At 39.4% G+C, this 24257-nt stretch overlaps 1 protein-coding gene across 1 annotated transcript in view; it reads right to left on the reverse strand.

Annotated features, from left to right (window-relative positions):
- The window catches only part of C1H20orf96 (chromosome 1 C20orf96 homolog), a 139813-nt gene that overhangs the window by 88076 nt on the left and 27480 nt on the right, over window positions 1–24257 (reverse strand). Inside the window, exon 3 of the mRNA XM_053700240.1 lies at window positions 3640–3798. Within this exon, the coding sequence (XP_053556215.1) occupies window positions 3640–3798 (159 nt within the window). The remainder of the gene's footprint in view (window positions 1–3639; window positions 3799–24257) is intronic.

Consider the following 24257-nt stretch of genomic DNA (forward strand, 5'->3'; position numbering starts at 1 on the left):
ATTTCCAACTGCCTCTCAGCAATTTACTCTTGGATGTCTTCACACTACTTCCAACTCAATCTGTCCAAAACTGAGCTGCTTCTTATTCCCCCCTCTTCGAGACATCCAACACCTGACATTTCTCTGACGGTTGGAGACTCTATTCTCAACACCTCACCCCAGGTCTGCTGTCTTGGGGTCACACTAGACTCAGAGCTCACATTCAACCCACAAATACAAGCACTTACTAAATCCTGCCGTTCACACCTACATTTCCAGAATTCATCCCTTCCTTACTCAAAAAACTACAAAAATACTTATTCATTCCCTAATTTTGTCACGCATTGATTATTGCAATCTACTGCTAAATGGCCTTCCAAAACACCGCCTCTCCTCCCTCCAATCTATTATGAATGCTTCTGCTAGACTCATCCAAAGTCGCCAATCTACATCAGCTGCTCCGCGCTCTGCCAGTCTCTACACTGACTCCCCATACACTCTAGAATACAATTTAAAGTATTAACCCTAACTTACAAAGCACTAAACAGTCTAGCTCACAACTATATTTCCTCTCTCATCGTGAAATATTCCCCATCCCGTCCTCTTTGATCAACCTCTGACCTACGTCTCTCCACTCCTGTTATCTCTACGTCCCACTTCCGCCTCTAAGACTTCGCACTTAGTGCTCCGTCCTCTGGAATTCTCTACCCCGCTCCATAAGACTGTCTCCAACCTTTTATAGCTTCAGACGCTCCTTGAAAACCCACCTACTCAGAGAGGCGTACCATCTCTCCTCCATCCCTCATCCAAACCAAACTAATACATGAACTGTTTAAAAAGAGTATGCAAATAAGCATACAATAGGGTGCGCTTATAAAAGTAATAAAACAACAAAATGCGCTATGAACAATAAAAAGCTACAAATAGCAGTGCATATAATGAGCAATAAGTGCTAGAACTAGCATTGCATATAATGAACAATAAGTGCTGAAAATGAACGATCAATGCAATATGCGAAACCGTGCAACGAAAAATGTGCTATAAACACTAAACCATATACATAAATAGTCTCATATAACCAGTGTAAAATATGAATATTTTAGTGTTCAAAAAATAATAAAGCAATGAAATATCCAATGATATGTTTGCCCCAGATAATAAAGTAATAAAGTCCGGTAATTACAACCTGGATTGATGGTGTAAAAAAGATTTGTTGGATAATTCAATATAAAAGAGAACAACAAATGTTCAGTAAAAAAAAAAATAAACGGAACAGAAAGGTTCTGAGTATGAGTGTTCAAAGAAAATTGGTGCAATCACCAAACAAATTCAGAAGTGAAGGCAGCTCCTCTCCGAGGCCGGTGGTAAGTCGGATGATCTAAGAGATGGAGACAGAAAGAAGAGAGCGCCTCATGGTGTGATATTGTACTGGTAAGTGAAAAGCCCAGGGGGAACAGCAAACAATGGAAAGGTACTCACAAAAGAGTTGGCACTAACTGTTAGTGCCAACTCCTTTGTGAGTACCTTTCCATTGTTTGCTGTTCCCCCTGGGCTTTTCACTTACCAGTACGATATCACACCATGAGGCGCTCTCTTCTTTCTGTCTCCATCTAATACATGAACTGCCTGACTTACTGCTGCAACTACAACCGATGTAACAAGCTAACCCAACCTTATCTCTCTGCACCCTAAACCTGTAGACTGTGAGCTCTCCGGAGCAGGGCCCTCTTCCTCCTGTAGTAGATTTGTTTAGTTTTGTTATGTTTTGTATTTTATCAAAAATCTTTGTCATTGTATACCCCTATCATTGTACCCAGCGCTACGTAACTTGGTGGCGCTATACAAATAAATGATAATAACTGGCAAGCAACCACTTGTAAAGCCTCTTGATCCATCCCTTGCAAAAATGATGAAAAACAAATAAAATAAAAAGGGTTTATTTCAACCAAAATAAAAGTACTGCAACTTTAAATAATGTTTAACACTGTTTAAACGTTAGCAAATAAGAAACAAAATAACCCCAGGCAACCTAAACACCTCCGCAGCTTTACTGAGGTGCCTATCTGTCCTGCAGCCTTTAGAACTAACTTCCCTTTACAGATGAACCAATCCGGACCTGCGACAGCAGCGCAATGAAGAGAGACACCGGAGCAGCTGACAACTGCATCACAGCTCCGCAGCCGGTCTCCAAACAGTCGTAACTGAAAACGCACCAAAGGAGAGAGAACAGCCCTCTACCAGGATCCTCCTCTTTTTATGTGCCGGCGGGCAAAATCTCCTAACTGCCTGTAACTGCTTAACTCAGCTTGCGCAAGTGAAGCAAGACATGCCATACAAAAAACAAAGTACAGTCCATATGTAAAATGGAACTAACTGAGCCACCAATATTAGCATTGCTCCTCACAGTCTCAAATGCCTGCTACACTGCCTGGTTAACCCCTTACATAAAGGTTAATAAAAAAAAAGTCCCATTATGTTAAAACAGCCCTTAGCTGCTAAAAGTGCCAGATTCTCCTTACAAAGAAAAAATAAATGGCACTTACCTTAATAAATGCTGTCCGGCAGCAAGAAAGCTCACCTGGTTTGAGAGGGTGCAGCACCTCACATGGACCTGTGAAGAAAGAAAGAATCTGAGTAACCTTACTCAGGCTTTTTGAATAGGGCAGCAAAATCCTGAGAAAATGCAGTGAGGATTAAACCACATAAGTTCCCAAGTGCTCAAAAGCCACCACTGCCCTACTGAAGAGACTGACGTGGACCAAGGCTAGACCCCAGAAAAGATCAGAGTAAACCTACGCTGCTTTTCAAATAATAAAATCTTGATTAAAGGAGACTTCTTATCAGACACCTAAAACTTCACCTCTTCCTTGTACTATACAGGCAAAGAGAATGACTGGGGATTGTGGGTAGAGAAGTGATACTTATCAGCTTTGCTGTGGTGCTCTCTGCCTCCTCTTGCTGGTCAGGAGTGATATTCCCAACAGTAATTGATGATCTGTGGACTCACTGTGTCATTAGAAAGAAAATGAATATTGCATAAATATGTATTTACATGTTTTCATCTACCTGAAAGCAAAGGGCTCCAATGTGTGTGTATATATATATATATATATATATATATATATGTGTGTGTGTGTGTGCGTTTATATGTGTGTATATATATACACATATAAATACATATGTACAAATATATAGATACATACATATACATATTTAGACATGTATATGTACGTATGTCTATGTTAAAGCCCTTTGCCTGCCTTTTTTTTTTCTAACACATGAGATTGTATATAATAGAGCCCTTTTTTTATTTTATGGCGTTATGAATGTAAATGTACTTTGTAATGTATTTTTGATAAGACACTTTTTTGTTTTGCTAAACAGTTAACCAGAGCTCTGAGGATATGGTAATAGCATAAATCGCGATTGCGCTTACTTTCAAATCCTAATACAAGCATAACACACGATGAGCGCAAACACCAGCGATAAACCCCTTATCGCTTGTGTGCAAACATTTGCGCTCCACTCGTAATCTGGCCCTAAGTGTCAGTAGAGCCAGTAATAATTATTTGCCTTTATTTATATATGTTTGGCATGCACATAATGCCTAATATCTTGACTTAATATATAGTTCATATTAGTTCTACACATGACAGTTACCCCAGCCTTGGTGTATTCCCTCAACTGTTGGCTGGCATAGGCCATGTTACGATGTTCATATTCTATGATTTGCTCCAGCAAAATTGTATTCTCCTCTTCTAAGCGATGACAGAGACTGCTCAAAACTTTGATGGAATCCATATTTGTCTTACATGCGACCTGAAGGAAAAAAAAAATTAGATAAATATTAAAAACAGCTGCTTAAAGGGATACTGAACCCACATTTTTCTTTCATGATTCAGATACAGCATGCAATTTTAAGCAACTTTCTAATTTACTCCTATTATCAATTTGTCTTTGTTCTCTTGGTATCTTTATTTGAAAAGCAGGAATCTAAGCTTACGAGTCGGCCCATTTTTTGTTCAGACCCTGGATAGCGTTTACTGATTGGTGGGTACATTTAGCCACCAATCAGCAAGCTGTACCCAGGTGCTGAACTAAATATGGGCCAGCTCGTAAGCTAACATTTCTGCTTTTTCAAATAAAGATACCAAGAAAACGAATACAAATTGATAAAAGGAGTAAATTAGAAAGTTGCTTAAAATTGCGTGCTGTATCTGAATCATGAAATAAAAAAAACGGGTACAGTGTCCCTTTGAGGGACATTCCAACCAAAATTGGAAACCTACACGGTTGTATTTAAGTTTTAAATAGAAGCATTTTTAGAATATACATGATTTAGCAAAAATGCTTCTAATAAAAGCTGTAACTGTTTCAAAAGTGTCTTTAAGTATGCATCATGCACCAGCATTTTAAACATAGCACTTGCTCAGAGAGCCTAAGGTTCTTGTACCATCTGACTCAATTTGTTAATTGCTGGCATGACACAAGCCCCACTGATGCTCTGAGCAGCTGCAGTATTTAAAATGCTGGTGCACTGAAAATATCTAGCTATGCTTTACATGCACACCAAAAATGTTTACGCTAAAACATTCATAGCTTTTACTAGAAGCATATTTGCCAATAAATGTTTATTGTAAAAATGTTTATATTCAAAGATGTAATTAAAATACAGTATGTGCATTTACACTTTGACCGGAATGTTTCTTTAACCGCTTTTACATTACATTTATCAAAAGATTCACTTTTGGGTCTTTATACAGTTAGTTCTATATCAACCAATCTCAGCATATTAAGCTCTACATCACACACACACACACACAAACAGCTCCTCATCACAGTCAGTAGAATTAACAAAAGAGCTACTTCAGTTTCACATATGCTGTAACAAGTTAGATAGTAGATGAGGTTGAAAAAAAAAGTTCATCGAGTTCAACCTATACAAATCATCAATTATTTGAGTTTAACTTAAAGGGACATGAAACCCAAATTTTTTCTTTCGTGATTTTGAAAAAGTATGCAATTTTAAACAACTTTCTAATTTTCTTCTATTATCTAATTTGCTTAATTTTCTTCATATCCTTTACTGAAAAGCATATCTAAATAGGCTCCGTAGCTGCTGATTGGTGGCTGCACATAGATGCCTTGTGTGATTGGCTCACCCATGTGCATTGAATTTTCTTCAACAAAGGATATCTAAAGAATTAAGCAAATTAGATAATAGAAGTAAATTGGAATGTTGTTTAAAACTGTATTCTCTACCAAAGTCATTAAAGACATTTTTTGGGGTTTAGTGTCCCTTTAATTCCATTAAAAAGGTGACCAGTTTAACACAAGCAATCATATCCCTGAATTCTGTTTCTAGACAGAAATGCATCTGAACCATTTTTAAATGTATCTAATGTATTGGCATTTACTACCTCCTTAGGTAAGGAGTTCCACAATTTAATTGCTCTTACAGTGAAAAAACGTTTACGCTGCTGGAGATTAAATCTCCTTTCCTCCAACCTTAAATTGTGACCTCTAGTCACAAAAATGTTCTTGAAATAAACAGAGCTTCAGTCATCTCTGTATATGGGTCTTGAATATATTTATATAAAGTAATCATGTTACCTCTTAAGCACCTTTTTTCTAGAGAGAACAGACCCAGTTTGGCTAACCTCTTCTCACAGCTTAAATTCTCCATTCACCTTATTAGTTTTTGTGGCACTTCTCTGAGTCTGCAATGTCTTTTTTTCGAGATTGGTCCCCAAAACTGCACTCCATACTCAAGGTGAGGTCTTACCAAGGCTTTATATAGTGACATAATTATGCTTTCCTCCCTTGCATCAATGCCTCTTTTAATACATGATAGCATTAGGGCTGTACGATTAATCGCATATGCAATTTAAAACCGTGATTAATTGCCGCGATTTAAAAAACGCAAGAGTTTGTGATTTTTTGCTAAAAAAATAAATAAATACTCAGATGTGGCTGTACTGCATTTATTTGTATGTGATTTCTTGCAAACAGCTCCATCTAGTGGTTACTTTTAGCACACATTTGTAAAATGTCTGTTTTACTTTCTGTTTGTGATCTCAGTAGCAGCCGATCAATCTATAGAAGTCTAAAAGCAGAGCCAGTGCAGGAGAGTGAAGAGGAGGGAAAGCCACTTACTTATATTTCCCCATAGGGACGTCTGCAGTCTGAAACTTAGGGTATGTAATCATTATGGAACCTCCCACACAATCTCCTGCTCTCTGAGAAATGGCTTGTTAGAATATATTTAGCATTACTGACGCCATTTTGTCTTTAGGCATCCATTTTGTCAAGAATGGTTTATTATAGTTTATTATAACAGCTTATTATGTTGTGAGAAATATGCTGTTAGGAATACTTGTATATCAAGAATGGCATTGTAAATGTCCCTGGCGATGCACATGGATGCCCTGTTATCGCTATAAGATGTCCAACGGCCTTGTTTTGTGCTGGGCGAACACTCCCAGCTTATGAGAAAATACTCCTTTTTACCCAATTATATTTTAATGAGCTTCTTTTGTTTCTAAGCAATACTGTGTAAGATGATGTAGCTATGAGTATGTCATTGTTTAACCCTATATGCTGTAACCAGTGTCTATAAAAGTATTGTGCACCTTATAATAAACAGAACAGTGATTAGACCTTTCTTGCTGCGTGTCTGATTTCTGTTCCCGAGATATCTCGTCAGGTAACCCATTCAGTTCCAGGTGAAGGTGTAAAATACAGCTAAGTGCTGACTGACACTCCCCCCCCCCCCTGAAAATAACACCTAACAATTCTGGTGTCAGAGCGTGGGATTCACACTGGGTAAGTAGATAAGTGTTTTTTTACTCTGCTTTTCCCTCTGTGAATCTAAACCCAAAGGTTTGGATGGTGTTAGTGATATATATATATATATATATATATATATATATATATATATATATATATATATATATATATATAAAGGATTAAAGTACTTTTATAAGGGGTTCGTCGGGTGGAAGCGCAGGGTTGCATGTGTCTTAGTCCCAGCGCAATTTTTGGCAGCGCAAGTTTGAGTTTTGCTCTGGATTAACCCCCTTAGACAGGTTTGAGTCCTGCTAGGTTTTAGCGTATATTTTAGCGTACAATTGTGGAAGTTTGAGTGAGTTAAAGTCTCACCTGGGTCAAAATTCCTTATATAACCATAGAGTTAAGTTTACTTATAACTGGAACTAAATTGTTACTTGTTGACGTTTATTGCTTAATTGCTTGTGCTTCAAGGCTTTTTCGTTTGTGCTGTGCTTAAGAAGATTAAAGTAATTGCTGATATTATTTTATTGCTGCCATTATTGTGTTGTTAAAATGGGGTCTGCTCACAGAAAAAAGTTTGATAATAATGCTGAGATACAGAGAAGTCAGGCTCTCTGTGTGATTGCAACACCCTGCCCCCTCCATATCAAAATGCCCCATCAGCTCCTCCGCCTGCAATGTGTCCCTTAATGTCTACAAAGGGGTTAACAGTTTCATTTTAAGGCAGGGAGCTGTGCACTCCAAGCTGTCAGTAATCACAGCCCTGTAAAATCAACTAAAAAGTTTGCTTCTGCATTCAGGAATGTTACGGGCACAGAAAGGGGGGCCAAATGCAGAAACACGAGAAAAAACTGTTACAGAAGCTCTGTTTGTAACTATAGGTGAGCAAACCATGATTAGAGCCCCTGACTCAGAGCGTTTGATGGATTGGGCACTTAAATGACCTGACCCTGTGAAGCACCCTATGGGAGCTATTACATATTTTAAAAGGGTCACAAACTATATGTCTAATTGCTCATTTCATTGCTATTATTGTGTTGTGAATGTGTTTTCTGTTCAAAGGGCTTAGTGATAAGTGTTGTAGCTGCTTGTTGCATACTGTGCTCATGGAAAAGTTCCTTAATCCCTGTACATAATGCTGTAATGTGACATGACAGGATGTATCTTAAAAAAATAGCTTGGTATGTGAAAACTTTTTTTTTTTTGTACGTGTTGCAGTAACGAGACTGAGATTCTGTGTATTTTATGTGTTAGAAGTGTTTGTCTGTCTGATGTTTCCCTATGTTCCGTGTAAAAGGTTTACTTCCCACTAAATATCTGAGGATTTATTATCCTGTCTAAAAATAATTTGTTTATGTCTCAAACTGCTGGGAAAATGGCCATTCCTTGCAGATTCGGACACTTACAGATACATTTAAATTTGGTGGAGTATCCTATTTTTTTTATAATGTCTGATATGTTTGAAATATATGTTTTCCTGAAAGAGAGAGAAGGTTAATAAAATATGTTTTCAGTGTCTTTAGAAAAAAAAAAGTTTGCTGTTTGTTAAAATTGTGTAAGAATAAACGCTGGGAGTGAAATATTTGAGGTATGCGAGTTGATATGATTTTTGTGTACAATCGCTGCAAAAGAAAGCTGGCCTTGATGTTTGATGCAGGCTAGAGCTGTGTGTATGTGTATCAGGGATTCTTAGCTAAGAAACCTGACGCTGTAATGATTTGCTTGTTATTGCTGTAACTTGGTTTTAAAGTCATATGTATGTTCTTAATTTTGTTTGCCAATAATAGATTTTTTTCGTTTAAGTAATATTTGTTTTATACAAATAAAGACTGAAGAGAGGTTTAATGTGTTTCCACCTGTTAAGGCATATAAATATATTGTTTTTGCAAGTGAAGTAACTAAGGAAAGTGCAGGAGGGGAGTGATTTTTTTTGTTATTCCAGCTGTATAATATAAAAAGTAGGAGAAAATTTATTTTTTTTTCAGTAGTTGGTTTTGTGCTTTTAAATCACAGCCTATTATAAGGGGTAAAGGAGCTATTTGTAAACAATTGAGGGCGCTCCATCGGGCAAGGTGGATAGCCGGGAGCAATTTGAGGGGGACGTTTTTTTGAGTGAACTGTCTTTCTGGACTATTGGTGTGGATTGTTATTGTTATTCTTTTTGGAGGGCTCATTTTGTAGTATACAAGTGTTGTGTTTGGTCAGAGAGCTGCAAAGTGTTGAATAAAACAAGTAACAAAGAATGCCAAATTGTATATAGAGATTGAGTCAAGATGGTTGTGTATTTGTTGGAATTGTGGTTATGTAAAAGTATAGCATAGGCTTTTCACAAAACCTTTTAAATAAAGAGATGCCTGGTGTCTAGGTGAAGGAAAGAAAAGGGAAGATAAAATACCTTTTGTCAAGTTTGTTTTAACCACCATACTGCAGTAAAAACTGTTGAACTATCTTTTGGATCCATTCTTTGCTTTGCAAGCTGGTACCAGCCCCAGAACTGGACTCTGGGTAATCTATGACTGTTTCCTATGATGTGTGTGTTCAGAACATAAAGACTATCCTTCTCTTGACTGTGCCTTGCCTGTTGGAATTGAGGACCTGTTACAATGTTACAGAGTCAACCACAGCCAAATTAGTGGAGTATTGTTTTAACTTGTTTACTTATATTGCTTGTTTTGTATTCTCTTGTAATTGTATTATTTTTATTGATCATATTAGTTATAAGAAGTCATATAGCTTTGTCTGCAGAAAAGTATGCCTTATTTGTATTAGTACACATTGTAGTTTATGTACTTAAACAAAGTAACCCTCTAGATAAGTGTAACTCTAAACCTTGCAATATTGTAACTTATTGAATGGTCCACTAATTATAGAGAATATGTTTGTACCTTTATAGTTTAAAGACAAAACTGCAATACCTCAGAATATTCTAGACCCTTCACCATTGTAGAACACAGAAGGTTATATGGCCCTCAATATTTGAGCGAAGAAGGGATATATGTGTCTTGCAGTGGAGAAAAGAATGAGAATAGGAAGTTTTTGTAGGCATTTCTCATTGTAATCATTCCTTAGTGTATAATCAAACTACTCGAAATAAAGAGAGTGAGGACATGTCTCAGCTAGAAATGTATATCAATTATACAGAGAAAGCATAATTTATGCTTACCTGATAAATTTATTTCTCTTGTAGTGTATCCAGTCCACGGATCATCCATTACTTGTGGGATATTCTCATTCCCAACAGGAAGTTGCAAGAGGATCACCCACAGCAGAGCTGCTATATAGCTCCTCCCCTCACTGCCATATCCAGTCATTCGACCGAAACAAGACGAGAAAGGAGAAACCATAGGGTGCAGTGGTGACTGTAGTTTAATTAAAATTTAGACCTGCCTTAAAAGGACAGGGCGGGCCGTGGACTGGATACACTACAAGAGAAATACATTTATCAGGTAAGCATAAATTATGTTTTCTCTTGTTAAGTGTATCCAGTCCACGGATCATCCATTACTTGTGGGATACCAATACCAAAGCTAAAGTACACGGATGATGGGAGGGACAAGGCAGGAACTTAAACGGAAGGAACCACTGCCTGTAGAACCTTTCTCCCAAAAACAGCCTCCAAAGAAGCAAAAGTGTCAAATTTGTAAAATTTTGAAAAGGTGTGAAGCGAAGACCAAGTCGCAGCCTTGCAAATCTGTTCAACAGAGGCCTCATTTTTAAAGGCCCAGGTGGAAGCCACAGCTCTAGTAGAATGAGCTGTTATCCTTTCAGGGGGCTGCTGTCCAGCAGTCTCATAGGCTAAGCGTATTATGCTCCGAAGCCAAAAGGAGAGAGAGGTTGCCGAAGCTTTTTGACCTCTCCTCTGTCCAGAGTAAACGACAAACAGGGCAGATGTTTGACGAAAATCTTTAGTAGCCTGTAAGTAAAACTTCAAGGCACGGACTACGTCCAGATTATGCAAAAGACGTTCCTTCTTTGAAGAAGGATTAGGACACAATGATGGAACAACAATCTCTTGATTGATATTCCTATTAGAAACCACCTTAGGTAAAAACCCAGGTTTGGTACGCAGAACTACCTTGTCTGAATGAAAAATCAGATAAGGAGAATCACAATGTAAGGCAGATAACTCAGAGACTCTTCGAGCCGAGGAAATAGCCATCAAAAACAGAACTTTTCAAGATAAAAGTTTAATATCAATGGAATAAAGGGGTTCAAACGGAACTCCCTGAAGAACTTTAAGAACCAAGTTTAAGCTCCACGGGGGAGCAACAGTTTTAAACACAGGCTTAATCCTAACCAAAGCCTGACAAAATGCCTGGACGTCTGGAACTTCTGCCAGACGCTTGTGCAAAAGAATAGACAGAGCAGAGATCTGTCCTTTTAAAGAACTAGCTGATAAGCCTTTGTCCAAACCCTCTTGGAGAAAGGACAATATTCTAGGAATCCTAACCTTACTCCATGAGTAACTCTTGGATTCACACCAATAAAGATATTTACACCATATCTTATGGTAGATTTTCCTAATGACAGGCTTCCGAGCCTGTATTAAGGTATCAATGACTGACTCGGAGAAGCCACGCCTTGATAGAATCAAGCGTTCAATCTCCATGCAGTCAGTCTCAGAGAAATTAGATTTGGATGATTGAAAGGACCTTGTATTAGAAGGTCCTGCCTCAGAGGCAGAGTCCATGGTGGAAGAGATGACATGTCCACTAGGTCTGCATACCAGGTCCTGCGTGGCTACGCAGGCGCTATCAGAATCACCAATGCTCTCTCCTGTTTGATTTTGGCAATCAGTCGAGGGAGCAGAGGAAACGGTGGAAACACATAGGCCAGGTTGAAGAACCAAGGAGCTGCTAGAGCATCTATCAGCGTTGCTCCCGGGTCCCTGGACCTGGATCCGTAACAAGGAAGCTTGGCGTTCTGGCGAGACGCCATGAGATCCAGTTCTGGTTTGCCCCAACGATGGACCAGTTGAGCAAACACCTCCGGATGGAGTTCCCACTCCCCCGGATGAAAAGTCTGACGACTTAGAAAATCCGCCTCCCAGTTCTCTACGCCTGGGATGTGGATCGCTGACAGGTGGCAAGAGTGAGACTCTGCCCAGCGAATTATCTTTGAGACTTCTAACATCGCTAGGGAACTCCTAGTTCCCCCTTGATGGTTGATGTAAGCCACAGTCGTGATGTTGTCCGACTGAAATCTGATGAACCTCAGTGTTGCTAACTGAGGCCAAGCTAGAAGAGCATTGAATATTGCTCTTAACTCCAGAATATTTATTGGGAGGAGTTTCTCCTCCTGAGTCCACGATCCCTGAGCCTTCAGGGAGTTCCAGACTGCGCCCCAACCTAGAAGGCTGGCATCTGTTGTTACAATCGTCCAATCTGGCCTGCGAAAGGTCATACCCTTGGACAGATGGACCCGAGAAAGCCACCATAGAAGAGAATCTCTGGTCTCTTGATCCAGATTTAGTAGAGGGGACAAATCTGAGTAATCCCCATTCCACTGACTTAGCATGCATAATTGCAGCGGTCTGAGATGCAGGCGCGCAAATGGCACTATGTCCATTGTCGCTACCATTAAGCCGATTACTTCCATGCACTGAGCCACTGACGGGCGTGGAATGGAATGAAGGACACGGCAAGCATTTAGAAGTTTTGATAACCTGGACTCCGTCAGGTAAATTTTCATCTCTACAGAATCTATAAGAGTCCCTAGGAAGGAGACACTTGTGAGTGGTGATAGAGAACTCTTTTCCCTTTCACTTTCCACCCATGCGACCTCAGAAATGCCAGAACTATCTCTTTATGAGACTTGGCAATTTGAAAGCTTGACGCCTGTATCAGGATGTCGTCTAGATACGGAGCCACCGCTATGCCTCGCGGTCTTAGAACCGCCAGAAGTGAGCCCAGAACCTTTGTAAAAATTCTCGGGGCAGTGGCCAACCCGAAGGGAAGAGCTACAAATTGGTAATGCCTGTCTAGAAAGGCAAACCTTAGGAACCGATGATGATCTTTGTGAATCGGTATGTGAAGGTAGGCATCCTTTAAGTCCACTGTGGTCATGTACTGACCCTCTTGGATCATGGGTAGGATGGTCCGAATAGTTTCCATTTTGAATGATGGAACTCTGAGGAATTTGTTTAAGATCTTTAGATCCAAGATTGGTCTGAAGGTTCCCTCTTTCTTGGGAACCACAAACAGATTTGAATAAAATCCCTGTCCCTGTTCCGTCCGCGGAACTGGATGGATCACTCCCATTACTAGGAGGTCTTGCACACAGCTAAGGAATGCCTCTTTCTTTATCTGGTTTGCTGATAACCTTGAAAGATGAAATCTCCCTTGTGGAGGAGAAGCTTTGAAGTCCAGAAGATATCCCTGAGATATGATCTCCAACGCCCAGGGATCCTGAACATCTCTTGCCCACGCCTGGGCGAAGAGAGAAAGTCTGCCCCCCACTAGATCCATTTCCGGATAGGGGGCCGTTCCTTCATGCTGTCTTGGGGGCAGCAGCAGGCTTTCTGGCCTGCTTGCCCTTGTTCCAGGACTGGTTAGGTTTCCAGGCCTGTCTGGAATGAGCAACAGTTCCCTCTTGTTTTGAAGCGGAGGAAGTTGATACTGCTCCTGCCTTGAAATTTCGAAAGGCATGAAAATTAGACTGGCCTTTGATTTGGCCCTGTCCTGAGGAAGAGTATGACCCTTGCCTCCAGTAATGTCAGCAATAATTTCCTTCAAGCCAGGCCCGAATAAGGTCTGCCCCTTGAAAGGAATGTTGAGTAATTTAGACTTTGAAGTCACGTCAGCTGACCAGGATTTAAGCCATAGCGCCCTACGCGCCTGGATGGCGAATCCGGAATTCTTAGCCGTTAGTTTAGTCAAATGAACAATGGCATCAGAAACAAATGAGTTAGCTAGCTTAAGCGTTCTAAGCTTGTCAATAATTTCATTCAATGGAGCTGTCTGGATGGTCTCTTCCAGGGCCTCAAACCAGAATGCCGCCGCAGCAGTGACAGGCGCAATGCATGCAAGGGGCTGTAAAATAAAACCTTGTTGAATAAACATTTTCTTAAGGTAACCGTCCAATTTTTTATCCATTGGATCTGAAAAAGCACAACTGTCCTCAACCGGGATAGTGGTACGCTTTGCTAAAGTAGAAACTGCTCCCTCCACCTTAGGGACCGTCTGCCATAATTCCCAAGTAGTGGCGTCTATTGGAAACATTTTTCTAAATATAGGAGGTGGGGAAAAGGGCACACCGGGTCTATCCCACTCCTTGCTAATAATTTCTGTAAGCCTTTTAGGTATAGGAAAAACGTCAGTACACACCGGCACCGCATAGTATCTATCCAGCCTACACAATTTCTCTGGAATTGCAACTGTGTTACAGTCATTCAGAGCAGCTAATACCTCCCCAAGCAATACGGAGGTTCTCAAGCTTAAATTTAAAATTAGAAATCTCTGAATCAGGTTTCCCCGAGTCAGAGATGTCACCCACAGACTGAAGATCTCCGTCCTCATGTTCTGCATATTGTGACGCAGTATCAGACATGGCTCTAACAGCATTTGCACGCTCTGTATCTCTCCTAACCCCAGAGCTATCGCGCTTGCCTCTTAATTCAGGCAATCTAGATAATACCTCTGACAGGGTATTATTCATGATTGCAGCAATGTCCTGCAAGGTAATCGCTATGGGCGTCCCTGATGTAATTGGCGCCATATTAGCGTGCGTCCCCTGAGCGGAAGGCGAAGGGTCTGACACGTGGTGAGAGTTAGTCGGCATAACTTCCCCCTCGACAGAACCCTCTGGTGATAATTCTTTTATAGATAAAGACTGATCTTTACTGTTTAAGGTGAAATCAATACATTTAGTACACATTCTCCTATGGGGCTCCACCATGGCTTTCAAACATAATGAACAAGTAGGTTCCTCTGTGTCAGACATGTTTAAACAGACTAGCAATGAGACTAGCAAGCTTGGAAAACACTTTAAAACAAGTTTACAAGCAATATAAAAAACGTTACTGCGCCTTTAAGAAACACAAATTTTCCCAAATATTGAAATAACAGTGAAAAAATGCAGTTACACTAACGAAATTTTTACAGTGTATGTAATAAGTTAGCAGAGCATTGCACCCACTTGCAAATGGATGATTAACCCCTTAATACCAAAAACTGAATAACAAATGACAAAAACGTTTTTTTAAACAGTCAACAACTGCCACAGCTCTACTGTGGCTTTTTACCTCCCTCAATACGACTTTTGAAGCCTTTTGAGCCCTTCAGAGAAGTCCTGGATCATGCAGGAAGAAGCTGGATGTCTGTGTCTGTAATTTTTGCTGTGCAAAAAAACGCTAAAATAGGCCCCTCCCACTCATATTACAACAGTGGGAAGTCTCAGGGAACTGTTTCTAGGCAAAATTCAAGCCAGCCATGTGCAAAAAACTAGGCCCCAATAAGTTTTATCACCAAACATATGTAAAAAACTATTAAACATGCCAGCAAACGTTTTAAAATACACTTTTATAAGAGTATGTATCTCTATTAATAAGCCTGATACCAGTCGCTATCACTGCATTTAAGGCTTTACTTACATTACTTCGGTATCAGCAGCATTTTCTAGCAAATTCCATCCCTAGAAAAATATTTTAACTGCACATACCTTATTACTTCCCCCTCTGAAGTTACCTCACTCCTCAGAATATGTGAGAACAGCAAAGGATCTTAGTTACTTCTGCTAAGATCATAGAAAACGCAGGCAGATTCTTCTTCTAAATAGTGCCTGAGATAAACAGTACACTCCGGTACCATTTAAAAATAACAAACTTTTGATTGAAGAAATAAACTAAGTATAAAACACCACAGTCCTCTTACGACCTCCATCTTAGTTGAGAGTTGCAAGAGAATGACTGGATATGGCAGTGAGGGGAGGAGCTATATAGCAGCTCTGCTGTGGGTGATCCTCTTGCAACGTCCTGTTGGGAAGGAGAATATCCCACAAGTAATGGATGATCCGTGGACTGGATACACTTAACAAGAGAAATATGAATTTTGGGAGTAGTATAATTATAATGGTATTGATGGTATATTTTCTACCTACAATGGCTCTTATTGGATCTGTGTTATGAAACTAGATGTATTTTTCCCTTTATTAACTGGTATGGTATCTGTAATTTGACTTTTGTAATTCCAGGTGTTTGTCAGTGAAAGGAATTATCTTACCATAAAGATGTGTTTACCTTTAAAGAGATTTTGTAGTTTTAATAATCTTATGATGATTGTATTCTTTCCTCATACAGTGCAAGAGAATTTAGGTTGCATAAAATAATTAGTAGTGTCTATATCAGATGAGACAGCTGACTCTATTAAGATCCTATTTGGAGAATTATAAACATTAAATAAAATAGCTTTGCAGAATAAAGCAACACTATGTTATTTTTTAGTAGTTCAAAGAGAAAGTGTGAAGAAATTAATTTTAAAGAAAATATTTTTAATGACTGTTTAACTTTTTATTTTTGTTGCAGGGCAGGCCTTAGCATAAGTTACTTAGCATATCCATACAGCCTTTTGATGAAGTCTAGCAGTTTTTACTTGCTTAGTGTTCATGTTTAAGGTATCATTTAAATTGTATAGAGAAGCTGTGAGTTATTCTCTGTAAAAGTATAATAAATGTATTTAGTTTGTATTATATCCACAATGTTTTCCTGGTTTTAAATGACATAGGATAAGTTAAGCTATTTAAGGAAATGGTAATGCTTACAAAAAGGTAAAAGAAGTTATGTTGGACATACTTGTGATTGTATCAGGGTGTGTGTTCATCTTGTGCTGTTTTGTTTTCTTCTTAGACTCCTTCTGACTCGAGTGTTTGCTTGCTATGGGGATCCACCTGCTTTCCTTGTCTACCCCATGAACAAACCATTGTACTTCCAGCACGTACCTGCAGATGGCCACTTGGCAAGCACCCCTATTGCAAATGGACTATGGTATTGAAGCAGATTGTCCGAGGGAGGTGGAGCTCTAAGACGACAAAGACTTTTCTTAAAGTGATCAGAGGCCACCCAGAGATACTTGTGCTGTTCCCATGTCATGCTTCACTGTGGAGAGTGTACAGAGCAGGAAACTGTCAATGCTATTTGGGGATTGCTATGCAGGTTGAGAGATAAAGATGCAGCGTTGTTTGGGGGTAGATAGGAGGCTGGTTGGTTGGGTCTTTGTGCAGATAGACCGGTAGTTTGGGGATGCTGGGAGGTAGACAGAGAATATTGGAGAGACCATACCTATGTGCAGTGACAAATTGTGCCTATTGGCCTATCTAGTTTGTTAAAATGTTGTCTATATATTATAGCAGTAAATGTGAATACATTTCTCTACAGTATTATCACATAGATTCATGTTATACCGAAGTATTAGACTTATATTGTTGTTAATAGTTTTAGTAATTTTCTGTGCCTTTTATATAGTCAATCAATTCTCATACGGCTAGATTAAGAGTTTTGTCGGTAAGGACCCGCGTAGCTAACGCCGGCTTTTTTCTGGCCGCACCATAAAAATAACTCTGGTATTGAGAGTCCACATAAAGGCTGCGTTAGGCTCCAAAAAAGGAACATAGAGCATATTTAACGCAGCTTCAACTCTCGATACCAGAGTTGCTTACGGACGCGGCCAGCCTCAAAAACGTGCTCGTGCACGATTCCCCCATAGGAAACAATGGGGCTGTTTGAGCTGAAAAAAAACCTAACACCTGCAAAAAAGCAGCGTTCAGCTCCTAACGCAGCCCCATTGTTTGCTATGGGGAAACACTTCCTACGTCTGCACCTAACACCCTAACATGTACCCCGAGTCTAAACACCCCTAGCCTTACACTTATTAACCCCTAATCTGCCGCCCCCGCTATCGCTGACCCCTGCATATTATTTTTAACCACTAATCTGCCGCTCCGTAAACCACCGCTACTTACATTATCCTTATGTACCCCTAATCTGCTGCCCCTAACACCGCCGACCCCTATATTATATTTATTAACCCCTAATCTGCCCCCCACAACGTCGCCTCCACCTGCCTACACTTATTAACCCCTAATCTGCCGACCGGACCGCAACGCTATCATAATAAAGTTATTAACCCCTAATCCGCCTCACTAACCCTATAATAAAAAGTATTAACCCCTAATCTGCCCTCCCTAACATCGCCGACACCTAACTTCAATTATTAACCCCTAATCTGCCGACTGGAGCTCACCGCTATTCTAATAAATGTATTAACCCCTAAAGCTAAGTCTAACCCTAACACTAACACCCCCCTAAATTAAATATAATTTTAATCTAACGAAATTAATTAACTCTAATTAAATAAATTATTCCTATTTAAAAATAAATACTTACCTGTAAAATAAATCCTAATATAGCTACAATATAAATTATAATTATATTATAGCTATTTTAGGATTAATATTTATTTTACAGGTAACTTTGTATTTATTTTAACCAGGTACAATAGCTATTAAATAGTTAAGAACTATTTAATAGCTAAAATAGTTAAAATAATTACAAAATTACCTGTAAAATAAATCCTAACCTAAGTTACAATTAAACCTAACACTACACTATCAATAAATAAATTAAATACAATACCTACAAATAACTACAATGAAATAAACTATCTAAAGTACAAAAAATAAAAAAGAACTAAGTTACAAAAAATAAAAAAATATTTACAAACATAAGAAAAATATTACAACAATTTTAAACTAATTACACCTACTCTAAGCCCCCTAATAAAATAACAAAGCCCCCCAAAATAAAAGAAATGCCCTACCCTATTCTAAATTACTAAAGTTCAAAGCTCTTTTACCTTACCAGCCCTGAACAGGGCCCTTTGCGGGGCATGCCCCAAGAAGTTCAGCTCTTTTGCCTGTAAAAAAAAAACATACAATACCCCCCCCCCAACATTACAACCCACCACCCACATACCCCTAATCTAACCCAAACCCCCCTTAAATAAACCTAACACTAAGCCCCTGAAGATCTTCCTACCTTATCTTCACCATACCAGGTTCACCGATCGATCCAGAAGAGCTCCTCCGATGTCCTGATCCAAGCCCAAGCGGGGGGCTGAAGAGGTCCATGATCCGGCTGAAGTCATCATCCAAGCGGGAGCTGAAGAGGTCCATGATCCGGCTGAAGTCTTCATCCAAGCGGGAGCTGAAGAGGTCCATGATCCGGATGAAGTCTTCTATCAACGGCATCTTCAATCTTCTTTCTTCGGGAGCCATCATCTTCCATCCGACGCGGAACATCCTCTTCTCCCGACGCCTACTAGCCGAATGACGGTTCCTTTAAATGACGTCATCCAAGATGGCGTCCCTCGAATTCCGATTGGCTGATCGGATTGAACTTGATTCTGATTGGCTGATTCCATCAGCCAATCAGAATATTCCTACCTTAATTCCGATTGGCTGATAGAATCCTATCAGCCAATCGGAATTCGAGGGACGCCATCTTGGATGACGTCATTTAAAGGAACCGTCATTCGTCGTTCAGTCGTCGGCCAGGATGGATGTTCCGCGTCGGAGGTCTTCAGGATCCTGCCGCTCCGCTCCGGATAGATGACGATAGAAGATCCCGCTTGGATGAAGACTTCAATCGGATGGAAGACCTCTTCTGCCCCGCTTGGATGAAGACTTCTACCGGATAGAGGACCTCTTCTTGCTCCGCTTGGATGAAGAATTTGGCTCGGCTGGGTGAAGACGACTCAAGGTAGGGAGATCTTCAGGGGCTTAGTGTTAGGTTTATTTAAGGGGGGTTTGGGTTAGATTAGGGGTATGTGGGTGGTGGGTTGTAATGTTGGGGGGGGGTATTGTATGTTTTTTTTTTACAGGCAAAAGAGCTGAACTTCTTGGGGCATGCCCCGCAAAGGGCCCTGTTCAGGGCTGGTAAGGTAAAAGAGCTTTGAACTTTAGTAATCTAGAATAGGGTAGGGCATTTTTTTATTTTGGGGGGCTTTGTTATTTTATTAGGGGGCTTAGAGTAGGTGTAATTAGTTTAAAATTGTTGTAATATTTTTCTTATGTTTGTAAATATTTTTTTATTTTTTGTAACTTAGTTCTTTTTTATTTTTTGTACTTTAGTTAGTTTATTTCATTGTAGTTATTTGTAGGTATTGTATTTAATTAATTTATTGATAGTGTAGTGTTAGGTTTAATTGTAACTTAGGTTAGGATTTATTTTACAGGTAAATTTGTAATTATTTTAACTATTTTAGCTATTAAATAGTTCTTAACTATTTAATAGCTATTGTACCTGGTTAAAATAAATACAAAGTTACCTGTAAAATAAATATTAATCCTAAAATAGCTATAATATAATTATAATTTATATTGTAGCTATATTAGGATTTATTTTACAGGTAAGTATTTAGCTTTAAATAGGAATAATTTATTTAATAAGAGTTAATTAATTTCGTTAGATTAAAATTATATTTAATTTAGGGGGTGTTAGTGTTAGGGTTAGACTTAGCTTTAGGGGTTAATCCATTTATTAGAATAGCGGTGAGCTCCAGTCGGCAGATTAGGGGTTAATGTTTGAAGTTAGGTGTCGGCGATGTTAGGGAGGGCAGATTAGGGGATAATACTATTTATTATAGGGTTAGTGAGGCGGATTAGGGGTTAATAACTTTATAATAATAGCGGTGCGGTCCGCTCGGCAGATTAGGGGTTAATAAGTGTAGGCAGGTGGAGGCGACGTTGAGGGGGGCAGATTAGGGGTTAATAAATATAATATAGGGGTCGGCGATGTTAGGGGCAGCAGATTAGGGGTACATAAGTATAACGTAGGTGGCGGCGCTTTGCGGTCGGCAGATTAGGGGTTAATTATTGTAGGTAGCTGGCTGCGACGTTGTGGGGGGCAGGTTAGGGGTTAATAAATATAATATAGGGGTCGGCGGTGTTAGGGGCAGCAGATTAGGGGTACATAAGTATAACGTAGGTGGCGGTCGGCAGATTAGGGGTTAAAAAAATTTAATCGAGTGGCGGCGATGTGGGGGGACCTCGGTTTAGGGGTACATAGGTAGTTTATGGGTGTTAGTGTACTTTAGAGTACAGTAGTTAAGAGCTTTATGAACCGGCGTTAGCCCAGAAAGCTCTTAACTACTGACTTTTTTCTGTGGCTGGAGTTTTGTCGTTAGAATTCTAACGCTCACTTCAGACACGACTCTAAATACCGGAGTTAGAAAAATCCCATTGAAAACATAGGATACGCAATTTACGTAAGGGGATCTGCGGTATGGAAAAGTCGCGGCTGAAAAGTGAGCGTTAGACCCTTTTTTTAATGACTCCAAATACCGGAGGTAGCCTAAAACCAGAGTTAGGAGCCTCTAACGCTGGTTTTCACGGCTACCGCCAAACTCGAAATCTAGGCCCTTGTATGTTATTCTGGTAGAATAAAAGAGTGGAATGTTAGAATATATTTAGCATTACTGACGCCATTTTGTCTTTAGGCATTCATTTTGTCCAGAATGGTTTATTATAGTTTATTATAACAGCTTATTATGTTGTGAGAAATATGCGGATGTTAGGAATACTTGTATATCAAGAATGGCCTTGTAAATGTCCCTGGCGATGCGCCTAGATGCCCTGTTATCGCTATAAGATGTCCAACGGCCTTGCTTTGTGCTGGTCGATGTGCCCAGATATACTCATATCTAACACTCCTTTTTACCCAATTATATTTTAATGAGCTTCTTTTGTTTCTAAGCAATACTGTGTAAGATGATGTAGCTATGAGTACGTCATTGTTTAACTCTATATGCTGTAACCAGTGTCTATAAAAGTATTGTGCACCTTATAATAAACAGAACAGTGAATAGACCTTTCTTGCTGCGTGTCTGATTTCTGTTCCCGAGATATATCGTCAGGTAACCCATTCAGTTGCAGGTGAAGGTGTAGAATATGGCTAAGTGCTGACTGACACTCCCCCCTGAAAATAACACCTAACACGGCTCAAATGCATAGCAGATGCAGTTAACCCCAATGGCTGCTAAAAAAGGCTAAAACTGCAGTCCCCTCTGCTAGCTAGCTGCTGGTTTAACTGCATCTACAATGTATTCGATATAAGCAAGGCACAGCATTTCTGACAAGAAGCACCCCACCCCTACTGCTATATGCCTGCATTGGATAGTCAAGCTAAAATGTTTTAAAAAAAGAAGAAGAAATAGAATTATATATATATATATATATATATATATATATATATATATATATATATATATATATATATATATATGTGTGTGTGTGTGTGACGTGCAGTGATAGGAGGCAAGGGGAGGCATAAAAAGTTTTTTAAAAATTAATTTAAAAAAAAAAAAAAAAAGTTGTGTGGTGTTTTTCGTGATTTTTGTTCTGACCACGCCCCAGGTATACCCCCACCCCCTCCCTCTGAGGGCGCCACCATAGCAATGCGATCCTATGAATCCATCATCCACGTTGCACAATTATTAAGGAGAGGCAGTGAGTGGTTCAGCTGCCCTCCATTGATTGCGCAACATGGATGCTTCATAGTGGTAATATCTCACTATGAGCTAGCGCCAACCAGGACAGTGCAGCTTCCTGAGAGTGCTATTGTGCACCCAGGGCTGTGCATGTTGCAGGGTCATGGGATGTGTACCCAGTCCGGTCTGAGAGTGCAGTCCCCTTCCGTGTTTTGTATATGTCTAGGGTCTAGGGTGATTACATAAGCCCGTGCACCCTTCACTTGTTCCCAGTTTGTTGGATTGAGAACTTGCATTGTGTGGCTGTTTAGGGACTAAGGTTTTGGAAGAAACCTTGACGTGGTACCTGGGTTTATCCCATTTGGCCAGATGCGGTAACTAACTCTTCCATTTTTGCTTTTAATCTTAGCTGATAGCTTGTGAGTGCTGGGCGTTCTCTGTGTGCTGTATTAATTTGTTTTGTAATTTTCCTTATGGGCCTTGCACCCAGACCTGTCTGGGGTTAACTGCCTGTGACTCTGGGGACAGTGCAGCTTCCTGAGAGTGCTATTGTGCACCCAGGGCTGTGCATGTTGCAAGGTCATGGGATGTGTACCCAGTCCAGTCTGAGAGTGCAGTCCCCTTCCGGGGTACTATGCCTGAGCTTAATGAATCTTGAAAAATTAAGAGTAAAGGTTCAGCTATAACAGTGCTAAATTCACCTAAAACCCTTGGGTGTATTGCATCTAGGCCTGGTGTTTTACCATAATATTAACCATTTTTTTTCCTGATATCCTCTAGAGATAACTCAGTATCTCCCATTGGTTCCTCTCTTGTGTATACTGAAGATGATAACTGGTTTAGTACCTCATCCTTCTCCCTGTCACTGTTAATCATACTGCCATTCACACATTTTAATGTACCTATATTTTCCTTCTTAGGTTTTTTTTTTTACCATTAATGTACTTAAAAAAAACGTTAACGGTTTGACTTAGAATTCTTTGCAATTAATCTTTCAATATCAATTCTGGCTAAAATGTATTGCTTTTTTTGCATGCTTTGTTACATTGCTTATATATTTGATATGTTGATTCTGTACTATTTTCTTTGAATAATTTAAATGTCCTACGTTTTTTCTTATTTCTTTTAGAACATTTTTATTTAGCCACATTGACTTGTATTTATTTATTTTACTTTTATAACCATGTGGTATGTGTTGATATGTATATTTATTTAACAAAGTTCTCAATGTTATCCATTTATCCTTTGTATTTTTATTATAGAATATTTTGTCTCAATTTATGTTATTTAACAATTTCCTTAAATAGTTGCATTTTGCTTTCTTAAAGTTAAGTCTTAGTTGAACCCTTATAACACTGCTTATGGAAAGTGATTTCAAATGTGACCATGTTATGATCACTGTTACACAAATGTTCTTTGAATTCTATGTTTGATATAATATCTGTATCGTTTGATAGCACTAAATCCAATATAGTTTTATTCCTAGTTGGCTCCTTTATTAATTAAGACATGAAATTATCCTTGAGAACACTTAAAAACATAATTTATGCTTACCTGATAAATTCCTTTCTCCTGTAGTGTAGTCAGTCCACGGGTCATCCATTACTTATGGAATATATCTCTTCCTAACAGGAAACTGCAAGAGAATTACCCAGCAGAGCTGCTATATAGCTCCTCCCCTCACATATCATACTCAGTCATTCGACCAAAGCAGACGAGAAAGGAGGAACCATAGGGTACAGTGGTGACTGGAGTTTAATTAAAATTTAGACCTGCCGTAAAAACAGGGCGGGCCGTGGACTGACTACACTACAGGAGAAAGGAATTTATCAGGTAAGCATAAATTATGTTTTCTCCTGTTAAGTGTCATCCATTACTTATGGAATACCAATACCAAAGCTAAAGTACACGGATGAAGGGAGGGACAAGGCAGGAACATTAAACAGAAGGAACCACTGCCTGGAGTACCTTTCTCTCAAAAATAGCCTCCAACGAAGCAAAAGTGTC

This window comes from Bombina bombina, chromosome 1 (genome assembly GCF_027579735.1).
Source record: "Bombina bombina isolate aBomBom1 chromosome 1, aBomBom1.pri, whole genome shotgun sequence".
Classification (NCBI taxonomy): domain Eukaryota; kingdom Metazoa; phylum Chordata; class Amphibia; order Anura; family Bombinatoridae; genus Bombina; species Bombina bombina.